Genomic DNA, 25,356 nt, shown 5'->3' with positions numbered 1-25,356 from the left:
TTGAAGCTGCAGTTTTGATGGATGAGGTAAGGTTAGTTCTTTATGCTTATTGCTGTGTCAAGAGTCCTTTTTGAACGTTAAAATGGGGGTCTAAAATGCTTTTTCTTAACCGGCTCTCTGGTATTTTGATATCCTACAGACATACGTTGCACAAACCTGCCTTTGGGAAGGGAGATCAAAATGCGCTATTGAGATATTATAATGTTCTATTGTGATGAAAATCATGCAACAGTGATGCTTTTTGTATGAGTGTTGATGGAATGAAAAACAGAGCCAGAGTTTCGTGAAAGTACTACGATTAAAGTTTAAACTCAATGTTTGCTGACATTAGCATAGAGCTGCCCGCTCTATAAGTCTACTTTAGAGCACAGTTAAGAACAAGTTGAAATGGAGCTAAAACATTTTTCCACAGTATTAACTGCATTGAAAGTAATATTTAATGATAATGACAACTAAAACCTAAAAAAGATATATTTTATGTTAGAAAACTGAAAAGTGTTACTTCTCGACGAGGATGGGATTCGAACCCACGCGTGCAGAGCACAATGGATTAGCAGTCCATCGCCTTAACCACTCGGCCACCTCGTCAAGTCACGTGCTAGCAGATCGTTTTTGTATATATACAACACGAGGTGTAGAAAGAGGTCCGAACATTTTGATCTGTAATGTTCGGACCTCTTTTGAAAGACGACACCATAATTAGAAACTGTAGCAACGAATTTTTTACGTGTATTAGATGCAAAGGAGAGAACGTCAGTCTAGTACACATTTCTGGCCACCAGAGGGAGCCAGAGACCAACAAATAAAAAAGAACCCCGGTCAGACCGTGACCTGTTGACTTCTTAGCTTCCTTGTTTAAAAAAATATGTATACATATATATATATATATATATATATATATATATATATATATATATATATTGGCATGGATTCTCATCGGCTCTCACTTACAACATTGCTTTATCGAGGTGTGAACCATCAGCTCCTGTTTCATTATTCTAAGAGGAGTAGAAAATTGCTACCTGTTTTCTATAAGCTGAGCTGTAAGACACACAGCTAAATGTACTCACCATTATTTATGTGAGGTATCGTTAATTTATCGTTAACTTATCGTTAATTTATCGTTAATAAGTTAGTTAATTTATCGTCTATTTTCTCCAAATGTTTCACGTCTGCTCATTTTGAGAGGAGGGCACACCATATACTGCCATCACCTCTATTAATCTGTTTATGCACGTGAAGGATGAGTATTGTAAGGCAAAAGGCCATGTTACAGTAACATGGAGTATGAGGTTCCTTCATGTGAAAGCAACCTTTTTTGATAGTTATTGAGTTATTTTAGTAGTTTAAATATCTTCATTTGAATATTTAAATCAATATTACTGAGAATCCATCTAATCTGTAGCAGAGTTTATACCAGTAACACTTTAGTTAGGAAAGTATGTGCAGTCTTTATTTTTATGCAACTGTATTCCTCCAGTCTAGTGTCAGTTTATGATGAGGATGTAAAACAGAAGGCAGAACACAAACGGAGGGGATCGAAACATTTATTTACCCTTATTAAAAGTTACAATAAAACCATTAACATCTTCAAATGATAGCAAAATAAAGAGAACCAAAAATATTGGCCAAAACATATTTACAGAGACAGTTTGCAGATAAAAAGCTCACATTTTGTACACAACCCCAAACCCTTGCGTCACAGACTGAAATGTGAACACTGCAATACTCAAGAAGCTTGAATGTGGTTTTAGCCAGAAAAAGAATGAAAATGCACGAATAAAGACATAGCTCTTCTCCCGCCTCCCCTCCTTGATTTCACTTTTTCTATACATGACAAAATACTTGAAATTTTCTGGGGTAAAATGTAGGAAATGTAAAAATTAATAAGATCATTTGAAAGATTCATGTGTCCTTATAACAGTCATTTCGAGTGAAGGCGATGGTCGGCACCGTTCCACAAACGGCGAAAAAATTTTTAGATCCCAAAATGGAAGAGAAAAGAAATATAAGATGTTATAGGGCTGCCACGCTGTTAAAAAGGATGCTTCTCCATGAATTGGGAAAATAAGTCAGTATTCCTGATTCGCTCCACATCCAATCCATTACCTTCGCCGCACACCAGTCCCTGTGTGTACCATGAGGGGGATGGGACGACACAAGCCGACGCTGTCATCACGAGAGGGCCCGGTGAGTTTCCGTCTGTCGAAGAACTAATAAAAGGCAGTGAACTGGTGGTTGAATCAGCAAATGTGATATATTCCTTTGTCGTCTTCTTTTGTAGTTTTGTTTATAACTTTGAGGACGTGGCACGGGTCTCTCATATATATATTTATATATTTTAATCTTGAAAAATCAGTTCAGGTGCCTTGGCGGGGTGCAGTCACTCTGCCTTGGCCTCTCCCTCAGAGGCTGCTGGTGTCGTGCCCTCGGCCGGGGCGGCGGCGGCCTCCTCGGCGGGGGCAGCTTCTGTTGGTGGGGCCTCCTCTGCAGCTTTGGTCTCTCCCTCGGGTGCAGGGGCAGCAGGGGCGTCCGCAGCAGCGGCCGCAGCAGCGGCCGCAGCATCAGCCTCGCCCTCTTTGGCCTCCGTGGCTGGCGTCTCCTCTTTGGTTTCCTTGGCTGCATGGCCGTTTTCCTCGGGCTTGTCCTCGGTTGTGGGAGAAGTGGCCTCCTCCTTGCCCTCCTCACTGCCCTTCTTGCTCTTCTTCAGTGAGATACCCTTGAACTTGAAGGAATTCTTGAGGGAGAACTTCTTCTTCTTCTTGCCCTCTTTAGAGGCCTCGCCCTCCGCTTTGGCGGCCTCGCCCTCGGCAGCCGGAGCCGGCTCGATGGCGTCTCCGGCGCTGCTTTCTCCCTCCTTGGCCGGTTCGGCAGTGCCATTTCCGTCCACGGCAGCCACTTCCCCATCGGGCTTGGCCGAGACATCACCGTTGGTTTTCACATGGCCGTTCTCCTGCAGGGCAGAGGACTGATTAGTTACGGATCAAAACTATCGAGATGGAACAAAATCAACACCTGAAAAATGTACTAATGGAAATCTAACGGGGAAATCGATATACTTTAAAAAAAGTAATGTGGCAGGGAATAACTTGATAACTGACGGTGAGATTCAACAACTGCCTGCACTACTTCGGACAGCCACACGGTGGCACTGTTGTATTAACTATCACTACCGAGTCAGCCAGTAAGCAGGGGAACAAAGAAATGCCCGTGAAGCCCGGTTTCTGCTCTCATCCACGAAATGGGGCTCACAAATACCACTCAAGAGCTCCGTTTGACCAGAAAACAACAAGTTACAAAGAAGAAAAAGAGTTTAAAATTGAAGATGCTGCGCATGATAAGGAAGAAAGCGTCTGTGAGAGTGGGCATACATGTTTACCGACACTTTTCATTTAATAGTATGGCAAACTCTTATTTATTCCATCAAATCAAAAACAATCACATAATGTTTTATTCATTTCCGTAGAGCTGTATTTAATGTGCGGAAACGCAGGTGGAAACGAGGCGCGCTTTGTTTCGCAGCGGCGCAACATGCGCCTCCAGCGGAGCGCATTTGCATCCTCCGCACCCTTTACTTCGCCCTCACATCCTTTGTTCGACGCACAGCCCGCGATCAGACCGGCAAAAACCCCCTAACTCATGACAGAAAACACGGTGCAAACACGCCTCCGGACCCGAAACCACCACCACCGTGAACATTTTAGTGTTTTAAACGCGCCTCCGTGGGACCGGCAGACGGATTTAACAAAAGGCATGTCTGGGGCGCACTGAGCGGAGACGCGCACTGGCTGATAGTCTGACATAGTCTGACAACCCAGACACTCAAATTCAGTTTGATTTGTGTTTTTCATTAAGTGTGTGTCTGCTCTGGGGTGTCGGTGAAAGGAATGGCACCCATGCTGCCAGTGGGCGTTGGGTGCCATGTGGCTGCGCACCCAACTCACTCACCTGGCCGTTGGCTTTGGCAGCAGCAGGCTCGGCGGCCGCGGCTTTCCCCTCAGCAGCTACTCCACCCTTGGACAACTGGGCTCCCATCTTTTTTTAATTTTTGTTTTTTTTTCAGGCGACCTCAACAAAAAAAAGGAAAAGAAAATCGAAAAAGAAAACCCCCACTGGAAGAGTTTTTGAGTTTCAAATATCCAGTTCTGAGGATGGTTAAGGTCTTGACCCCAAAGAGGTGAACAATCCGAGCTGATCTCCTTTCTTTCTCTCTTACAAGGTTTTTGGGAACGACACAAACCCCCCCACGCTACGAGTGTTAAACCCCACAGCGGCTGAGCTCAAATTGAAGGATGTGAGAGAGACGACTGGCTATTTCAATGGAGCCTCCAAACCCGCGCTCAGGCTCCGCCCCTGGGCGGGGCCTCCACCAATCAGCAGCGGGGGGCGGGGCCTCCTTTATGCCGGCTCTGCAATTGTCTGCCTCAATGTTTAAGATGTCTGACAGAAATTAGTACGGAAGAGTATTAGGGCCATGCAGGAGAAAAAATATTTGAGAGAGGAAAGTCCATACTTCCACCCTAATGAGTATGCAAAAACAGTATGTGAGATTTTTTAGTATGTCCGAAACATTAGTACGTACTCAATAGTATGCGCTATCCATACTCATTCCGGATAATTTATTAGTATGGATTGATGGACACTAGCTAAGCAGAAACTTCCCACAATGCAATGCAGCGGTATTTGGTTGCTAAGTGATACGTATATGTCATGAGTATAATATTAAGTATAATAATATTATTATATAATATTAATATAATATTATATTATAATATTAATATTATAATATTCGTATATTAATATTATATAATGTCATCTTGTTTTGGCCGGGATAAACGGGAAATAGCGGAGCGGTGCGCTGTCAAGAATGTTCAAATAGAATTTCGAGAAAAAAGTCAGAATGTTGAGATTAATGTTGAAATACAATTTCAAGAATAAAGTCGAAACTTTGTGTATAAAGTCAAGATTTTGTGAATAAAGTCGGAATTTCGAGAATAAAGTTGAATGAAATACATTTTGACTTTTTTCTCGAATTTGTACTTCGACATTAATCTCAACAATTTCGACTGTTTTCTCGACATTTCCACCTTTTCCTCGAAATTTTGACTTTTTTCTCGATTTCGACTTTTTTCTCGAAGTGCATAATGAAAAAAAATTCCTCCTCTAAAATATTATTTTAATTTTTCTCCTGACTGGCCCTAAGTCTTCCGTAAATTTTCAAGTAAAATTGTTCATTCATACCAATTATTTTTATGCGAAATATCTCGGACATAAGGTGGCAAAGGGATGTCAAAGTGGATGCAAAATCGCAAAAAAATTCCCAGCCTGAGAGTTATCACCCTGGCAGTACGAATATCAGTGTTAGAGCATAGGGGACATAAATTAATCATTCAAGTTAGCCTCTTCAAAGCTATAAAACTGAGATCACTTTTTTTCTCTCTTTCTCTCTCTTCTTAATTTAATTTGAATGAAACTGGTAGAGGGCAGCACGGTGGCTTGGTGGTTAGCACTGTTGCCTCACAGCGAGAAAGTTCCTGGTTCGACTCCCCGGCCGACGGGCTGCGTGCAGTTTGCAGCTTGCGTGGGTCCCCTCTGGGTACTCTGGTTTCCTTCCACAGTCCAAAAACATGCATACTAGGTTAATTGGTGATTCTAAATTGCCCGTAGGTGTGAGTGTGAGTATGTCTGGTTGTTTGTATCTATGTGGCCCTGCGATGGACTGGCAACCTGCCCAGGCTGTACCTTTATGGCAACTCTGTTTTAAAAACAGTTATGCAAATTAAGTTTATTTTCATTGTCATTACACTTGCAACAATTCTTGACACCTTTTCCGTGCAATGTGTTTTATTCTCTTTTATTTTTTATTTTATGATGAGTTGGGATAGGCTCCAGCAGACCCCCGTGACCCTGCAAAGGATAAAGCGGGTATAGAAAATGGAAGGATGGATAAAACTGGTAGATAATGGGGTTTTCTTCAGCGTAAGGAAACAGCACATCAATGAACGAAGAGGAATTTTAATAGCCTCTTCTGTATCCTGAGTGATGGGACCAGATTTCCAAGAGTACACCACTTACATAACAGGCACTTGGCGACTTGGTGGATGGCACTGTGGCTGCTTTGTCACCAACGCAGATGGGGAGACTGTGAATCTGCCTGTCAGATGGTAATGAGGTCCTTTAGGCTGACCAGACAGTCCCATGATCACAGCAGTGACACAGCAGTTTGGGTTTTTTTCCAGGACCCCTCTTGTGACACAGCAAGGTCAAGGGTCACATGCTTTAAGATGACTTGCAAGACTTCATCCCTGGCCGCCAAAAGATGGAAATGTGCATTTATAAATGGCAGCTTATTCCTGTAAAAGCATCTCATAATTGTGGCAGCTTTAGTCAAGTGATCTCTTCCCGGAGGCGAGGGCTCGTTTACCCACAGATGAACCCATGTTAACAAAATGGCGCACTGTTTGTTTGTCATCCTTAAAAAAAAAGCTTAATTTCACGGCCTTCACGATTTCCTCATTCTTCGTAGGCATCTTTGGCCCTCTGCCATTGTTTCCACCTCTTTGACTGCACACACAACATCTCCAAACAGAAAAACACACTCACATAAACATGTCACAGTTCTGGTATGTGAGGCATGCATACGCCACCCAGAGAATGATCTCTGGCTATTCAGACGTCGGAGCCTCACAGAGCGCAATGCGCCCCGAGGGGTTTAAAATCTGCACCCTCTAACCAGCCAACACCATTCCATACATAGTCCCAATTACTCAACGCAGAGAAGCACATGGTGTGTTTAAAAAGCCCCAATCTCTCCATCTCAAGCGTGCATATCTCAATCTTACTTTGAATTCCTCGCAGCTCTCTGATGTGGGATGCTGGAGTCGTTCCCGGCTCTGGTGAAGCCTATACATTAAGCTTGTCCGATTTCATAAAGATGCTCCTTGTGTGATCAAAGTGAGACATGCAGTCCCCCCGCTGTTCAGCCCAGGACGGGCTGTCTCGAGGATGAATCTTCAGTAGACGGGAAATTATCATACAATTAATTCGAACTGATTTTCTTTTCATTTAATGCACTATCAATTTTAGTTTACTGACACTGTGGCAACTTTGACCGCTATCGTTTTACTGCAGATCTGACAAGTTATCAAGATGGAAGCAGCGGAAACGATCGCTTTTCTCCATGTCAAAGCTCTTTGAACTGTCAGTGTTACTCTTGTGAGGGTTTGAATGAATTACTGTAACAACCGAGCTCTGATCATATAGAGGAGAAAGAACCTCAAGAGTTGCAGTTTTTCTCTTAACAACAAGTGTCACATTACGTTACACTATGCAACATGGGAACGGTTGAACGTGTGGTTCATGAAGAGCAGAAGCTTCAGCAGCAGCTCAAAATATTATAAACAGTCCTCTCTTATTCATTTAGTTAGATACTGTATATGAAATAACTATACAGCTCTGTTATTTATTTAGTTATTAACATAATCTATCAGATTCCGCTCAACAGATGAGCTGAAGTCAAACTACCCAAACGCTGCTGTCCGTCAACGTGACTGCAGCAGTTCAGACTGTGTTGGAAGAACGACTGTCATGTGGAAAGTATTTTAGTTGAGACCTGGTCAGATATCCATCACTATATTGCAGCAGAGGAACACCGGGGAAGGTATTTCAGGCATGACACCTACACATTCACTTGGCACCAGAAAGCCTTGCTCGATGAAAGGAATGTTGGTTTCCCACATTTGCATCTTCGGTCCAGTTTCTTCTGCCCAAAACCCTTTCAGTCGCTATCTCTTGAATGTGAATGAAACGTAACTCGTGAAGCCGGATTGTGAAGTCTTGGCACATTCAACAGTTGGGGAGTGGGTAAGTGCTTCAAGTGGTTTTTCATCTTCCTCACATCTATCTCTTTTTTGTTTGTTTTTATTTAGATTTGAATACCAGCCCGATTGTTAACTGGCAACCAAAAATGCTGCCAAAGCATCTGATGGGCCAAATGTGTTCCCAGTACGCCCACTTTCTTGTGCGCGGTCATAAAACCAAAGTGTGTGCATAGTAGAGCAATGGATTTTGATTTTGCAACAAAATGCATGCAGCCAGTCAAATATTGGAAACTGAATGCCTCAGGATAAACTCAATCAAGTAATATCTCGGAATAATATCGCAATTAATGGGATCTGGTTCTAAGGAATTAGTCAGCGCAGCGCTCGGTCGGCGGTGTCGCTTTTGCCAACACCGTCTCTGTGAACTGCTTATATTCCTGACCATAAAACCACATTTTAAAGCTCTTATGAAATGGCTCATGTTGCACCAATTGCTGCTACATAAGTATGTATTTCCTGTTAAAACAGAAGAAACCCAAAAACACACTTTGTTAAAAGCAAAACTCATATACTCCTTCAAGAGCTGGATTTTTCGTTCAACGTATTCTTCCTAAACTACTTCGCTTTTTCCATCAGCTGTGACCGACCTACCCCAGTATTTACAAGTAATGTAAACTGTTCCCGGTTTAAAAAACATCAGTGAACATTGTGCGATGAGATGTTTGTCAAATCAACATAAGTGATTTTGTACAGAGCACAGAAACTACACAGAGCAGACAGTGACACTGAAATGCCAATTACATGTTATACGACACACAGAGATGTAGCTTACACATAATTAAGATGTCCAGATTTTGTTAAGTAATGCAATAAATAGTGTCTAGGGGACTTCCTTTGGCCTTGACCTGCCGGCTTATTTCTGTCACGTAGACCACGACGCTCCTTCCCCTCTTCTCGCTCTGTTTTCTCTCCTTCTGAGCCACTCAATGCTCCCATTTGTGCTGTTGCCCATTTTTCATGCCCTGACACAGGAGGAGCTCTGAAATACTCACTAAAAAGCGTCCATTGTCTCTCAGTCTGAGTGAGCAAACTGATGAGCATCACAAGTAGAAAAGAGATGGAGGGAAAGGAGTCGAGAGAAGAGGAGCGAGGGACTCAGAAACGGGCCTCTGGGGCTCCTTTAGCTTTGGGGAGGAGAAAAGTTAGGTTTAGCTCAGTCACCTTGAACTGTTTACTTGAGCACATGAGCGTGATGAATATGTGATTTCCCAAGGTTCCTCAGTTTGTCAGCAGTTCATGCATACACAATTACTAAAACAAGAGCGAAGGCTGCTTCCTGTGTGCGTTCCTATTGTGATAGTTGCAATGTTGTTGCACAGCTAACAGCTCAGCACCAAATACAATGAGGTGCAACCACAAGATGAGGTACAATCATAACAAAGATTTCAAAAAATAAATAAACTAGGGCAAAAAACTGGAAAGTCGAAAGATGCTGCAAAATAAAGGAAAAAAAATGGGAAAAAAATGTAATTTTATGTGTCTCAAATGTTTAAAAACAGCCTTGTTTGTCTCCTGAGATGCAAATTAAACCTTATATGTTAGATCTGGATGGGCATAAACACAACATTTGCATTGCCAAGCACCTAATTACAAGGAGAATCAGGTGCACAGCCCTCCTCACAGAAATGAATAGGGGTGCGTGGACTTAAAAGAATGCCCTTTGTAATGCTAATTAATTTCATCAACTGGCTTATTGACTGCAAAAAGGCCCTCACCAGCCGGCAGCCACAAAGCAGCACATGGAAGCCATCTTGGTGGGGGGGGTGCAGACATATCTCTCTTACCCCTTTTACACCAAGCTGGTTCCAGGGCTGGTGCTAGTGCTGGTGCTAGAGCCGGTTCGCGGTTGGTTCTAAGTAAGAACCGGTTGAGAACCGTTTGCTTTTACACAAGCTGGTGAGAGAGCCAGAGAGCCACGTCATCACGTTTCTGTATACGTCTGTGTACGTCACCATTTCCCGGTACAACTAGCGCCAAATTCAGTCACCACAACAAAAATGGAGGACTACGCTGTGCTGCAATAAATAAATGGATGTAATAATAAAAGAGTCTGCTAACTTAACCGCCGTCTTCAACGCTCCGTTGTTTAAAAACGGCGCTCTTCCGTGTTTACTCTGCTTTGGTTGTTCAGTAACACCGCCCCCAGCCCCGCCCCCAGCCCTTGACGTAAGCACGTAGCCCCCGACGTAACATGGTTCTTTGCTCTAGACCAGCAAAGAGTTGGTTCTTGTCTAGCACCAGTTCTGAGAGCCAGGAGCCGGTGCTTAGGCTGTGTAAAACCAAAGAACTGGTGCTAAGTCTGGCTCTAGCCCAGAACCAGCCCTGGAACCAGCTTGGTGTAAAAGGGGTATCTGTCAGGGTCCGGCAGCCACTGTCAGAGGTGAAGACGAGGACGGGATGAGAGGAAGGATGTCCAGTACTCAGGTTGAGCTCCCCTCACTGACCTCACTGGGGAGGTTTGAAACTCCGACCCTTGAAGATGGAGAGGACCAGCAGTGGCCCTGTAGAGGTGTGCACGTTTCTCTCCCCGACACCTGCCTCTCTCCTCATAGAATAGAATAGAATAGAATAGAATAGAATAGAATAGAATAGAAAGAATTTATTACCATTATACTGGTACAATGAAATTAGGCAGCAGCTCCGTAAAAGTGCACACATGCAAAGACTATGTAAACAAGTACTGTAAATAACAAAATGAAAAACAGGAAACATAAATATATATATACACTATAAAAAAAGAGTGAATGGGAGGATAAAAATGTACATGAATGGGTGGAGGAATATTGCACTTGAAGGGATGGAAGAGTATCGCACATAGATAGGTAAGGAATATTGGAATATTATGGATAGAAAATAGAAAATATTGCACAGTATGAGGTAGTTTATTGTTTGAGAAAGTTCACAGCTTTGGGGAAGAAGCTGTCCCTGAGTCTTTTTGTTTGGATTCGTAAGGACCTGAAGCTCTCTCCTCAGGTGGCAGACGTGTCGCAAACCCCCCAGCCAGCGCACAGCGATGCCACTGAGCTGGTTACCATAGCAACTACCGGTCCGCCTAACGTCTCGGGCTGATGTGTTTTGGTGGGAACCCCGTCAGGAGGAGAATGGAAGAAGATATGGCTTTGCTGTTGTTTTTTGTTTGTCTTATCATCTTGGGTTTGTTTATTTAAAATGAATCCGACTCCCAACAATTTACCAAACCAAAAATTATCTGTTGATCTGCGACCACAGGGGACATGAACCCTGGTTTCCTTTCAACCTTTACTCTCCCCACCCCCTTCCCTCGCTGTCAAACTGTATGTTTTTTCTTCCGCATCATAAATTATTTTTCTCTCATTTGCATCTTCTGCTCATTCTTGCTCTGGGCCGAGCCACCCAGCAGAACCTGGTTTTCTATCTGTTGTGGTAGCATGTAGGTCAGGTGTGGAAGAAGCGAGGAGTAAAACATATGGTCAGGACGAGCGAGAGGAGAGGGCGAGGGGTTGGAGCGTACAGGAAATGTGGATGAGGGAGGCAGAGGGAGAAGAGTGTGCAGTCGATGTGTGTTAGCGACTGCATGTCTGTGTCAAAGCGGGGTGTACAGTAGTAGTGGGGCGGTTCATCCCCACTGGCAGCCGCGCTGCACCATTACTAGGTCAGTGTGCCATCATCTTACTTATCATCATCACAGCGTGTTCTTCCTCCCCTGATCCTCCAATTTCATGCCTCGCACATCTCAGTGCAATGATTTTCTCCACCCTGTGCACATATAACACCATGGGAGTCGCACCAGGCTTTAGATACTATAGAAGAAACCCATCTTTAACACATTTAACAATGACAGCCAAAGCTATTCTTAAAAAAAGCTTCACGTCTGCAGGACAGCATTCAGATAATAATCCTGTGTAACAGGTTTATAGTAAAAGCTGTTACGGATTGTTTTCTTAGTCAATACCTCAAACCATTTGTATATTTCTGTCAATATTTGCAGTTGGAGCATGAATAATGAGATCTTTGATATGGTTAGAAGTCACAAGGTGAGAGAAAAAACTAACATCTAGACCCTCAAAGCTGACAAACAGCGTCACTAATATGTAGAAAATTTGTGTCCTCTGCATGGGAAGCTGAGTTCTTTGATTTTACTTCGACTGCGCTATGATTTACCTTTACTGTATGTGCTGTTAGCATTACATGTGGTCACAACGTGTTGAAGCATCTGCTTTTGTTTTTCCTCCCTCAACACGCTTTAAGGGACTGCTGTATATCACAGGGAGGCTCCCAGGTTGTTCCACGGCACCAACATTATACACTAGTTTATAGGCTAAGGCCTTTCGGTTGAAAATCCAGTTCATTAACTTACCACTAGGGGCTGGCTCCAAAAGTGCAGCGATCTCCACGGACTACCGTGTTAAAATGTCCAGTTTCCCAGCAGAAATAAAACATATTTGTAGCCTGGTTCAAAAAGCGGGTTTTCTCTCCACAGATAGTTTTCACATCCAGAACAACTGTACCGTGTAAAAAAAACATTTCTATCACATTAGCTAAAATTACACAATATGGACAACCAGGCTAATGATGCTGCTGGAAAAAGATGAAAAAAAAGGTTTTCAACCACATTGGTCGGATAGAAAGGGATTGGCTTGACAGGACGTGTTACTAACGTTGGCTAGCTACTCAGCTTTTGCCATGTTTAAGAACCTGGAGAACCTGGAGGCTGAAGTTAGTGCCGAATCTTGTTCCCACTGGAGCTCCCGTCTCCAGCAAACACAAGTAGTGACGGGGGCACTGAGGCCATCACTGCCTCGTGTGATCCATGGAAACAAGCAGGTGGAAACAATTAGTTAACAAACGTGGCGGATTTGAAGCAGACGTAGAAGGAGGAAACACAACGCCCCGAAGATGCCAACAATGCAGCAGCTCTACTAGCCTGATTGCACGTAAGATGCACGCAAAGTCTTTCTTTTCTTCTACTGTGTTGTTGTCATGCCGTGACTGTTATAAATCCTACTGCCGTGTTTTCGTCCCAGGCCAGTCAATAGCTCGGCTAACCGTGGTTTGCTTTTACATGCCGGAATAGCTGGAATTAAAACCATATAATCTGGCTCTAATAGCTCGATCCCAAGAGCTCCAGTTCGGTTGAACTGCAGCCCAACTTAGGTCTGTACATGGCTTTTAAAACTTTAATATCAGTCGGACTAAGGCAATAATTTGACTTTCTCTTAGTGCATGTAAACGTACTGACTGACAAGTTTATTCAGATATCACTGAATAAAACATTACAATGAAAAAAACAATAAAAAATAGAGTCAAACGCACCCCACTCAATATTTCGATTCTCTTCCTGCGCATATTTACTCGGAGGACCATTTTCAAATTGTGGAGTGCTATAATGGTTTGTAAAAGCACACCGTGGATGGAATATTGTGCCTTCGTGGAGTCATTAAATACACAGATGGAGAGTGGAGGCAGAACGAAGAGGGGATCTCTACTGCATCCTTATGCTGTGATCAATACGTGAAAGGGAGTAATGAGGAAAAGAAACCTGTGAAGTAAGGAGGAAGATGCTGCACAGATGATGAGAGGGCACAGCAACGTGGCAACAAGTCACCAGACAAATAAGTTGTACCCTTCTTGTTTTCCCTCAGCGACTTTTCAAATTAATTATTTTGAATTCACCTCTGGTTTAGCATAATTTCTCGTGTCACTTTTCGCTTACGTATGTTTAAGACTTAAAGGGGACCTATTATGAAAAACACGTTTTTTCTAGCTTTAACATATATAAAGTGGTCTCCCCTCAGCCTGCCAACTCAGAGAAGGAGGAAAGCAACCAAATTCTGCAGTGTCTGTACATCCGTCCGGATGAGCCGTCCAGTGTGATGTGACTTCTACGAGCCGTTCAGATTCTGCTCCTGTCGTTACGTAACGACGGGAGCGATGCGTGAAACTACCCCCACAACTAACTCCGTCGGCCGGAGCTTCTACCATTTTTTCGTAGCGGTGTATCGCGTCATTCGTGTCATCACGTCAGGCAGCCTCATTATCATAGCCGCCCGCCCACTCAGAATCCCTCATAGAGATGGAGGTTAGAAACAGGGAAGATATTAAAGATATGGCTTAGGACTGAATTTCTAATTTATTTAGCAAAAACAATCAAAAGCTTGTTTTTAAGACATTCAAGGCCTGTTTAAAATATGTATTAGATGTCATAATAGGTCCCCTTTAATTTGGAGAACAGAGGGGCAGAGTTGTGGTCAGATCATTTAGTGTGTGACCCCGCGTCACTGCTCAGTGATGGTGTCACCACAATGACATCAAAACTCCTGATTATAAGGCACCAAGTGGTATTTGCTCCTATGTTTCATATTGAAAACCCTGTAATTGGAAACCAGCAACTTTATTGGCTCTCTGGCTGTTTGCTGTGTTTGGTTAGATTAGTTAGCAGCTGCTGGCTTATCAGTGGCCAGATCAGATCAGGAATTTCACATGTGACAAAGCCTATACTGCTTCTCTCGGACAACAGTATTCATGGAAGGATATATACTGTATATATATATATATATAATTTATGTGTAAAAACCTTTTAAAAGTCTGCCTCAAATGTTCTTTACAAATGTTGACTGACTGAAGGAGATTACTCTTAGAGGTTCAAAGAGTTGAAATCAGCGTATGCTGTGACGCTCAGGATTTATTAATGTGTTCTATGTGAATCCAGTTCAATGGTCAGGGATTTGTTGATACACCCCCCGCTGTGAAAGGTAAAACAAAACAAAATAACAGACTGCAATGCCTGATGTGATGGTGTTGCATTCTTGCATTTTTATCAAAAAAAAAGAAAGGCTTGTGTGATAAAACCAGTCCCCCGCCAGAAATATATGTGTGTTTGCTTTACACACAGAGAGCTATATCTGCCTGCGTGCATGTGTCCACATGCTAATGCACCTACCCCCTAGTGCTGTGAACAAACACACACACAGTAATTCATTAGCTCAGTCCTGGGTTATCTACTGGCTGGACTCTTTTCTGCCTGTCTGTGAGATCATCACTCTCTCTTACCCCCCCACCACCTTCAGTTTTTTTCTCTCCACTGGCTCCTCGAATCCCCCATCCTCGTGCACCTCCTCCCTCATCTTCATTGTGATGCAGATTTAGGGATCGAGTGGGGGGATGGGACCAGGGGCTGGGGGATGGGGGAGTGGGCTGGATCGTGAGGGGCTGCTGCTGGTGTTAAGTACGAACTGGCAGTCCCGCTGTGCGCCGCATGGGGTCCGGCGTGGTCAAGGGGGGAGGGGCTCCCAAGTGAAAGAGAGAGCTTCAAGGGGTTATCCCCAGTCTGCTTGCATGACTCAGACGTCATCAGACATTATCATCATCCCCAAAAACTCATCTTGACACAGAAGATGGCAGACTGGGACCCTTGCGTAGCAGTAATCTCACCGGTGGCTGGAACAGAGAAAAATAGGATGTTCGGTAGTGTTTTGTTCTGTCTAGACATAATGAGCTTAATGTCATTGAGGTCATATAGTTGTTCACGCTGTCATAGACTAATACCATGTCAAACTAACTGGAAAATGATCACTTGCAAATGGCTGCGTCCACGTTAATCTGCGTGAAAGCAGGAGCATTATTACTGGAATCTCATTAATTTGGCCCAACAACTGTTCAGATATTGTGTGCTACGGAGCATTGTGGTATGCTATACGGCAAATTTGCTCTTGTGTGTGTGTGTGTGTGTGCGTGCAAGATCAATATGTTATGTGTGTGGATTTTATGTGTGTAGCTGTTGTGACTGCAGCTTAAACCCGACTCGCCCCAGCTGTCAGAGTGCAGCTCAGTCTGTCCCAGAACATTAAGAACAAGTCAAACCTTTAATGTAGTCCCTCTTCAACAATGCACCATGCACTTCTAACCAAACACACACACACATACACACAGACTCGTGTGGTGATGTGCGCCAGAAAGCAGGTCTGATACCGTGGGGAGAGGCCTGGAGTGAAAATAAATAACTGTCTACAGTGGATGTTTGAGCCTTTGTGTTTTAATGAGCGATGCGTTGAATGGACTCATTGGTACGTCTTCGCTGTAAAACCACAGCCAAGGCTTCTGTTTTTTTCTTCTTATTCAGTACTCGGGTACATTGCCTTGCACTCCTCATGCATGAGCAAAAGACTGCATAATTAGAATAAACCGTTAGAGACAAATATTTTGAACTTATTTTGTGCCTTATCACGTGCTCTTCATTCTACATACTACCGTCCGTCTGGAGCTCTGAGTCGCTTGCCCCGATTTGGCTCGGTTTATTATTTTGTTGTCATTTTGCTCCACTTTTGCATTTTATCCATCTGCCATTGCAGCTGGGTTGTCATGGAGCATCTCTGCAGCGTGACCTATTTTTAACCCACTCCCTCTGTCTCTTGCCCCCAATTCCCTCTCTTGTCCTTCTCCAGTTTATCAAAACACGGTTACATAAAAAACAAATGAATAATTCAAAGAGATGAAGTGATGTAGCGTACCGGGTTACGCCAGTATCTGTCTCAACAGATATTCTGAGCTCAGCTATTACGAAAAGGAGGAATGTTAATTTAAAATACAAGAGAAGGAAAAGTAGTACATTAGCTTAGTCCTTCCTGTTCTGTTTATGTTTTTCCCTGCGTTAAAATGACCATAAAACAGAAGCTCAATGGTTTTTATCTAACATAATGTGGTGCGCGGCATCCCTGAGTCTAACACAAATGTAAAATGTTTGCCCAAACAGAGAATATCTAACTCACAAAAATTACTGTCTGCTTTTTCTTTACTAGCTTCTATGAGAAAGCTTAACTTCAAAAATGTATATTTTACCTGCAATTTTTTGGGGGAAATATCATGCTGAGTTGTTAACATTAGATCTCATTGACAAGTAGAGAATTAAATGCTTGGATATGAGTAATGAGCAATTGCTTTGATAATTTAAGATGCAGCAGTTCTGTGTAAGATATATCTTTTAGTTTGGGCCGTTTCAGAAATAGGTCAGAAGTCTCTCCTGAAGGGTAGACCGCTGTATAGCTCCTTCCCCTTAATAGATTAATGACTACTGTACAAGGCATTATAGGAAATGGCTGCCAGTATTCAAAGTCTCGCCCAGTCAGCCTTTGACCTCTAGCCAGGCTTTACGTCTTCATCATCATAGGCCTCCACCTCGTCCTTGCCTTGTGCCAACACACCTCCCTCTATCTAATCAGCACTTTAATTAATCCAGACCTGCCTGACTGGGTCCCCATCAATGGCCTCATCTCCGCTGGCCTGCTGAGACAGCGACCATCGATCAATCCTACAGCTTGACCAACCCGCCCAGTTGAGTCTGTATTCACCTCTAGTCTGGATCTCAGTAGCCCATCACACTCCGGCCACGGCCAGACAGTGATTGCATGTGATTGATTGGGAATTGATTGGTTTGAACAGGGGGATAGGGAAGGAAGGAGAAGCGAGGTAAGTCCCGGCGCCACCGGTGGTTATTTACGTTTGTGTCTCATTAGGAAATGAGTGCAGTCAGGTTGGGCAAAGATTTACTGTTATGGCCTGAATTATTCTCTCATACATTCACTCCTTGTCAAAGACAGAGATAGCACTGTGACAGCAAAGGACATTAAAAACAAAACGGGGGGGAATATATCTCCCGATGACAGGAACAATATGAAAGACACCCGCTCCGACAGCAGCAGAGAGGAGAAAAAGCCACTTACAAGCGCCAAAGGAAGACTGGCTGTTTGTGTGTCATCCCCTCGGGGCTTACTAACAAGGTTATTGTGGGTCAGTGATGAGCTGGAGCTGGAGATCAATTGGAAAGCATTTAGGATCCCCGGTATCTGTCCACAACGATAATGCTCTCGCCATCAGCAATTGACAGCAGGTAAGGTATTCGGGCCAAGGGCATCAGTTGGCGCAGTTTACAGAGATGGTGCGCCATATGATCAGGTGGTCCTGTACAACATCCCCAAATACCCACCGTGTAAGCCGATCAGGCACCATTCAGGTTTGTGTGAGAGATAATCGGCTTGAGCGTAATAACAATGGTTTGGATATATAGATGGAAGCCCATCATTTGATGAGATTGTCAGGTCTTTGGTGATGTCGCAGAGGGATTTAAACATATAGATGTGCAACATGAGTACATAAGTTGATTGACAGAGAGATGACCAAACTGATGCACAAGAAGAGAAATTTGATCAATGTTCTTTGTGGCCTGATTTCTCTTGATGGAGTGCCCATGGCGACGGTGGTTTCATTCTGCTGAGCAAAAAGAATGCTGAACATCCGAGATGATCTGGTAACATGAATTAGTGCCTGCAGCATATGATGGAAGTCACTGCGGCTTGAAACCAAAGAGCTACTTTTCCCGAGGTGCAAGAATTTACCCAAAAGGCACACATTCCTGAAACATTCCTAGGTGTCCAATTTTCGGTCCAAATTGTAAAAGGTAATCTAGGGAGACCCTGAGGTGCAGAACATGACAACAAAGCCAAAAGGATGAAATTTGAGAGAAACAATATCTCAGAGACAACATTTATGAATCACAATCATAAAAAACATAGACATGCAAATTGTTGAAAAAAAATCCCAAAAGTTTCAGTTTTTCAGTTTTTATTACCCGGAAACAAAACAGAAAGTGAACATTCGATTACATAAGACAGAAAATGATTCTAGAAAACACTTTGAGGAAACAGGAATCATGCCAGACACAATCACATTAAAAACACAACTGAAAAAGATGTTAGAAAACATGACAACAAACATCTCAATATGATAACAGCATAAAAAGCAAGAGTTCAGAAAAAACAAAACTAGACAATACAATGAAATCAAACTATCAAAGGGAATGATAGCAACAATTTCAGAAGTTGTGACAGCATTTTTGAAATATAGTAAAACAGTACGTCTTATTAAACTTTGGTGTCTGTGGACTCTCTGGGGAGCTTTTGAAGGATTCTGTCAGAGGATTTATGAGTTTGTCACTAGAAGGTTGTCTAGGTGGAGGCAGGTTCTGCCTCCCCACGGACCGGCTGGCCCCACCCCCTCAAGGTTAGCGGGATGAGAGTAACTGACAACTACCAGCAGAAAGGGGCTTTGACTGACTTTATCTTGGTCCCTGTGCTATCACTAACCCCCCTAAACCTTCACAGGGTTTGGCATGGCTTTGAGTAAACACAAAAACTCAATACACACCTGCACGACTGCTGCTGACAGGTGTGTATTGCACTCAAGGCTGTTCTCAATAAGCTGGATCAATAAGCACGTCACATGTGTGTGTGTTCCCAAAGTCGCCGTGTCAAAGACCAACAACAGGGTGTTTCAGGGCAAGAACAGCTCAGCTTTGTGCAGAAATCAAACTGAATTAGCAAAATGTCTTGGTATTCAGAGCTAAACACAAACACAACCTTCCTATGTCCCATCCTATATACCCATGTTGTTCTATCTTTGTCCAACCTGAGACCAAATCACCTAATAAGGGCTGCGAGCTTTGAGCCTTGTGCAGTTTGGCAGTAAGATACAGGCTGTTGGGCCTGATGTATGGCCTTGTTATTCCAATAGAGAAGAAGGAAACGGATGATTATTGATATCAGCTAAGTGTCCACCCTGAGTAATGTGGCTGTCTAACCAAGCAGCTGTTCACCAACCTTTGGGCAGGTGGAGGAAATCAATAGCAAGACACCCCTTTCAGAACTGGATAATGGATGTGATGAGGGCACCGTAATGGAAAGATACCTGTTTCTGCTTTGGCCCAGGCCTGTCCTGCAATTACACAGACAATAATGTGACAGTGGTGATAAAAGCCAGTCCAGGACTTGTGGGATTGGAAACAGACCACATGTTCAAACCAATTGTGTCTGTAAAGCTGCTGAGGTTTACAGCCATATTCCCTGAAAACCTGCACTGTCACAGGGAGTTTATCTATTATCCTTCTTAAAACTCTATTGACCATTTTAACTCTTTCCTCAATTATCTTTAAATTTCCACCTGGAACAGTCGCATTCTAATGTAGATTAAGGGATTTTGTCTTTAGTTCCAGGCTTCCTGCAGTATGAAACTCATTCCCTTACAGAGCCTGACTTCATTTTGCAGTTTTTATTATTAGATCACATTACATTGTACTACTTTGTATTTAGCACATTGTTTTATCCAAAGTAACGTAGAAATAGTGGAACAAGATCAAGCCAAAAAGTAAGGGGAGACTTGCAATATGCCAAAAGTGGAATTTCTAAAGGGAGAGTATGTGTAGATGGAAAGGTGTGTCTTCAAAAGCTTGTTGAAGATAGAGAGGGGCGCTCTTGCTCTTACTGTTTATAGAATAGGCCCCACTTTTCTCCCTGGAAATGTAAATGCAAAGTTATTGCCTCCGTGGTGCCTGAAGCCAACTGAGGCGTGTCATGAGCCGTTATCCACGTTACCTGACGCAAAACATGTGGGTGTAGAGTGATGCGTTATCCCTACATCAGTATTATGAATTTTGCTGTCAGACAGGTGTATTTTTCTTCTAAGTGGAAGCTCGGGAAAGCGGTGGAGAATTGTCCCGTGCCACAGGTAGGTGCATGTGAATATCCAATCAACGTCTGTAAGACAGTGGATTGGGATCGCAGATCCTGGTGCGTGTCACGGAAAATACTACCCAACATCTATCGGCCTCCCATGTGTTGTTTTTCTTTATTTTGCAAAAAATTTCCCTTGTGGGTTGCACTCAGTCTATGTCGTCAACAAATCCCACGTAGGACCTGCCACCCCATGTCATCCTGTCTATATTAAATGCAACCCTGTGTCAGTTAATGTAGAAAAGATGGACAATGTATTAAATTTGGGTATTAAGCATGGGTATCCGCCAATATAAAAGCTTTTTTTTACAAATGCTTTTGATAGTTATTGGCAGGTCGTTCCATATGGGAAAAATTCATACATAAGGGTTGGGCCATTGGTCGCTGGACATCACTCCTCCAGGTGTATATGCCAGGTATAGATGGAGTAAAACCGACTTCTGTGGTTGAGTTGAGGTAGGTGAGAACAGACTCAGATATCCCTTTATAGCATAATAGACATGTGATTTTTGATTTTTTTGCTGCTACTGGTAGCCAGTGCAGGTGATTGAGCAATGGAGTGACATGGGCCCTTTTACGTCAATTGAAACCCAAATGCACCACCCTGTTCTGGACCATCTGTAAAGTTTTACAAAAGGAGGTCATTGCAGTGGTCGAGATGGGAGATAATCATGTCCTGTTCTGGGACTTGGGTAGCATAGTTAGTTAGGTACTACATTATTTCCTGTATTTTATACAATGAAAACTGGGAAGACTGAGTAATTGCAGTAACGTGGATAGGGAAGGATAGCTCGTCATCAGTCATGCCACTTAGATTTTCCCCAACCTTGAAAGGTGTGATAAATGTAGAGGTTGTGTTTATTTTGAAACGCTGATGGAGAGACTGACAGGCAGGAATGACCAAGAGCTTGGTCTTGGAGAGGTTTAGTTGAAGGTGCTGTTCCTTCATCTATGCATAGCAGTGATACAAGAACCTGTATGATGCAGTTTTTATCGTTGTAAAAAGCTCTGTTAGCAGCATTACTGGATGTAAATGAGGATGGGAGGGATTGATAACTCTGTAGGTTAACATGGTAAGACGTTTTTCACTGTTGTCTTTCATCTCCCCTGAGTTTGGTATAGATTCAGAGGGTATCAGACAGTCGAAGACAGGGCTGCTTAAAGCGAGCAGGTTTTGTGGATAAAGGTCACTGTTTTTCCAGGCATGAGCTCAAGGTAAAACATAAGAGATTCTGTAGTTTCACTGACATCTAATGAGGAGAATGCAAGGTGGTTTGGAGGGAGGTCTTCAAGATAATCCGCAGAACCAGACCAAAGGTGGAGGAACAGAGGGCTGCTCCTGAAGACGGACAGTGAACTGAATGAAAAAGCGGTCAGACAGATACAGCGGTGTGACACAGTATGCTGCACAGTTTTGTGTGAGAATCAGGTTAAGTTCTTTGCCGGCTTTGTGAGTCAATCAGGTACAGGAAGTCGAAAGAGCTGGGTTCATCTAAGTCACAGAGAAAGAGATGAGGGCCATCATGCTCAGGGAACACATCAGAGTATCAAGCTCATCCACAAACATGCCCATCTGCCCATTTTGAATACCACAAGGTCACCATGACTGCATGGCATTCAAAAGAGGCATATTTGTAAGGAGGCATCATTTGGGTAAATATCAATTTGTTGGAAATCCCTAATCCCGCTCCCCCTCCATGCTGCGACAGATGGGAGGCGGAACGAGAGAATGAATAGTTGATCCAAGTTTCACTGAGAGCGAGGGGCTTTAAAGTTTCCATACGGAGATGTGAAGTTCACTTTTTTGACTGATTAGCATTGTGAAATATCCTCACATATCATCCATAGAGGTCATGCAAGCATTTGCACAAGCTTAATTACTTTCAAAGCAGATTTGTGTTGCACTTGTTGTGTTCGGGTGTAGTCTGTACAGTAAAGCATCACTGCCTGTAACCCTTCCCTACATCATGCTGGTCCCTCTGATTGCTCCTCTGTCCTCTCCCCTGCTGTGCAAATGTATTACTGTTGTAGCTTCAAGTCTGAAGGGAGTATAATGGAGGAAAGTGGTTTTCCTGTCTCAGATTACGGTGAAATATGCATCCATGTTTGTGTGCACATCTAAAAACTCTTAGGAAACTGGGTTAAGAAAAAGATGGGATGGAACAATTCATCTATGTTTAATTCAGAATCTGCAAAACAGATTTGACATGGTGCGGAGAAGTTGGATGTACAAGGAAATTATATTTGTAGCTAAATTTAGGTTTATGATGGTTATATTTATGGCTGTATTTACCCTATATATCTATGTCATGGCCCTGATGAAAAACAGAAACAAACCCATCTACCTTAGGGTAAAAGTCAAGTCTGTGATCTGAGCATTTTTTCCCCCTCTCAGGCAAATGTTGCTCGCAGAGAGTCCCAAAATAGTCATATCCATTAATTAACCATGTACCTGCTGTGTATCTGAGCTTTTTTCCAGTATCCCTTCAGGACAGAGAGAGAGAGGAAGAGAGAGAGAGAGAGAAAGAGAAAGAGAAGAGACAGAGAGAGAGAGAGAGAGAAGAGTGATAGTGATGTTCACACTCGTAACACTTCTGTCAGCATCTACTTGCAGGCTTTCAAACATTATTATAAACCTTTTAATGGTCAGCTTAAATGAAATATTTAGTCCCCTCCTGTCATTTGCCATAAATGTAGACTAATTTCTGATTGATTATTTCCCTGGACTTTCTTCCACGATGCTCTCACCCTCTACCTTGCGCTTTCACTCCCTGTTGACTGAGCGGTGGCATCACTGGTTGCCATGACAATGCCATGACGACAGCAATGGAATTCATCTTGTATGGGGATCGCATGAAGGAAGGAGTTTGGCTCTAAAGGTTTGGCAGCCTGGTGTTGGTGGTGAAAGTAAATATCTGCATAATATACACAAATACACACTATGTATGCTTTGTATTGTTGCTGTTTAGAAGTCTTTTAAGGACGCAAACAATTGTGTGGGGGCACCAGATCACACTTGAGCCATCAAACGTTTCACACACTTCTATTTTCATCATTGTAGCAGTGCTCTTCACTCTTAGGTTAGTTTATGGGAGGTAAATTTTCTCGTTAAGGCTGTAGCAAAACACTATATTTATAAAGATATGTTCTTATTTGTAGGGACATTTGACTGTAGTCGTCAAAGGTTGGCAAATTTAATGTGGCAGGCTCTGTAGCTTACTGCTCTGCAGTTCATAAAAAACCCATAGAACGAAGACTACTAATTTAATATATTCAAAAAGACCATTAAATGCAGCTTACTTAATATTAAATCTCTACCGTCTTAGTCTGCATTGATTAATAACTTGATTATAGATTAGCTTTATGTTGTACCCCTGCCTCTTGCCTGTAATGAGCTGGGATAGGCTCCAACAGACCCCTGTGACCCTGCAAAGGATAAAAACGGGTATAAAAAATTGATGGATGGGTTTATTTTGTCTCACAGTAATCTGGCTGTCCCAGGAGCATCAATGAGTTAACCCCTTGTAGCTTCACATGGCCAGACAGTCTGTGGAAGCAACTCTACCCCTCAAGTTATTAATCAGCTCTGGGCCCAGCCTTAAAGGAGCATGAGGCAGGATTTATGAAAAAAATTCGTATACGTTTTAAGTTTTCTAGTAATAATGTCAGATGAAGTGTTCCAAACCAAAAAGAATGAGCCCTCTAGCGTATCTCTCCGTTGCCTTGAACAGGCTGTGTGCTGCAAAATGTACTGCAATTCCGGACCGGAATTTCCTGCGCTGTCCTGCGGATGTGACGTCAAATGACGTCAACTGACGTCAACTGACGTCAAATGACGTCAAATGACGCGGCGCACGAGTAAACATTGGATACGCGTTTGAGTCATGGAGGCAGCTTCAACTTGAATTGGGACTGAAAACAGATGCTAACATGGCTCATTTCCTACTGACCAGGTAAGATAACATTGTAAGTCATATTTAAAGCTTGATTTGAAAATCACATGAGATTACACACGCGCCCCTGTGCCGGCTTCGCTCTTGGCTGCACTAACCCCGACGGTCATCGTGGCGCTAATGAGTCTCATTTCTTATTCTTGCCTCATGCTCCTTTAATAGGGGAATAGGGGGAAGGTGGCTCAGTTGGTAGAGCGTTCGCCCATGAACCTGAAGGTCAGTGGTTCGAACCCTAGTTCCTCCTGTGTCCACCAAAGTGTCCTTGGGCAAGACACTGAATCCCCCGGTTGCTCCCGGTTGTCAGGCCAGCGCCGTTGTGTATGGCAGCTCCGCCGACAACCGGTGTGTGAATGTGTGCGTGTGTGGGTGAATGTTTGCAGTGTAAAGCGCTTTGGGGCTGTAGGAGTACAGCTGGAAAGCGCTATATAAGTGTAAGCCATTTACCATTTAATCATCACTATTGGATGATCTGTGTCTGATTACCTTTCCAGAAAGAGGATAAACCTTACTACATACCAGAACATCCTTATTGGTAGAGTGGTGCTCTGTGGACTGAACTGCATGATTCTTCCCTCTCCATGAAGGAACTCTGAAACTCATCGGGACATTCGCTTGTTGCTTAACTTTCAGAGCATCTAGGGGGTCCCAAACCTCTTTTTATGGTCCAAACTGCTGAGTACACACTAACCACATATAGACAGTTGTGTACTGTCTTAACCTTGCCCAATTAATTAGATCAAGGTGGATAATTTGTTGAAACATCTCAAAGCCCCTAATCGGAGGATGATGCACCAGCATAAGCTCTGTAGGAAAAACTGAAACCAAACAAAATGTTGAAAAGTTTCCAAAGCAACTGTTTCAAGAACAGATCTGGTTTTTACTTGTTTATTAAATATTCATATGATGGCTTCAGGATCTGAGAGAGAAATGGTTTTATCAGGGAAACACCGTGGACAACCTGGACATAAGAGCTCACCTTTTTTTTGC

At 43.1% G+C, this 25,356-nt stretch overlaps 1 protein-coding gene and 1 non-coding gene across 2 annotated transcripts; both read right to left on the bottom strand.

Annotated features, from left to right (window-relative positions):
- Window positions 1-506: 506 nt before the first annotated feature.
- Window positions 507-588, bottom strand: trnas-gcu (transfer RNA serine (anticodon GCU)). The gene has a single exon. It is a non-coding gene; the product is annotated as a tRNA-Ser (tRNA).
- Window positions 589-1,533: 945 nt separating this feature from the next.
- marcksl1a (MARCKS-like 1a) lies at window positions 1,534-4,295 on the bottom strand. The gene is made up of 2 exons (XM_061743655.1): window positions 3,949-4,295; window positions 1,534-2,953 (listed from the first exon to the last, which is right to left on the bottom strand). The coding sequence occupies exons 1-2, from the start codon at window positions 4,033-4,035 to the stop codon at window positions 2,384-2,386; spliced, it is 657 nt and encodes a 218-aa protein (XP_061599639.1). The 5' UTR covers window positions 4,036-4,295; the 3' UTR covers window positions 1,534-2,383.
- Between the last annotated feature and the right edge of the window lie 21,061 nt (window positions 4,296-25,356).

Source organism: Cololabis saira, chromosome 16, assembly GCF_033807715.1.
Source record: "Cololabis saira isolate AMF1-May2022 chromosome 16, fColSai1.1, whole genome shotgun sequence".
NCBI lineage: Eukaryota > Metazoa > Chordata > Actinopteri > Beloniformes > Belonidae > Cololabis > Cololabis saira.
This window is presented reverse-complemented; position numbering and strand designations above follow the sequence as displayed.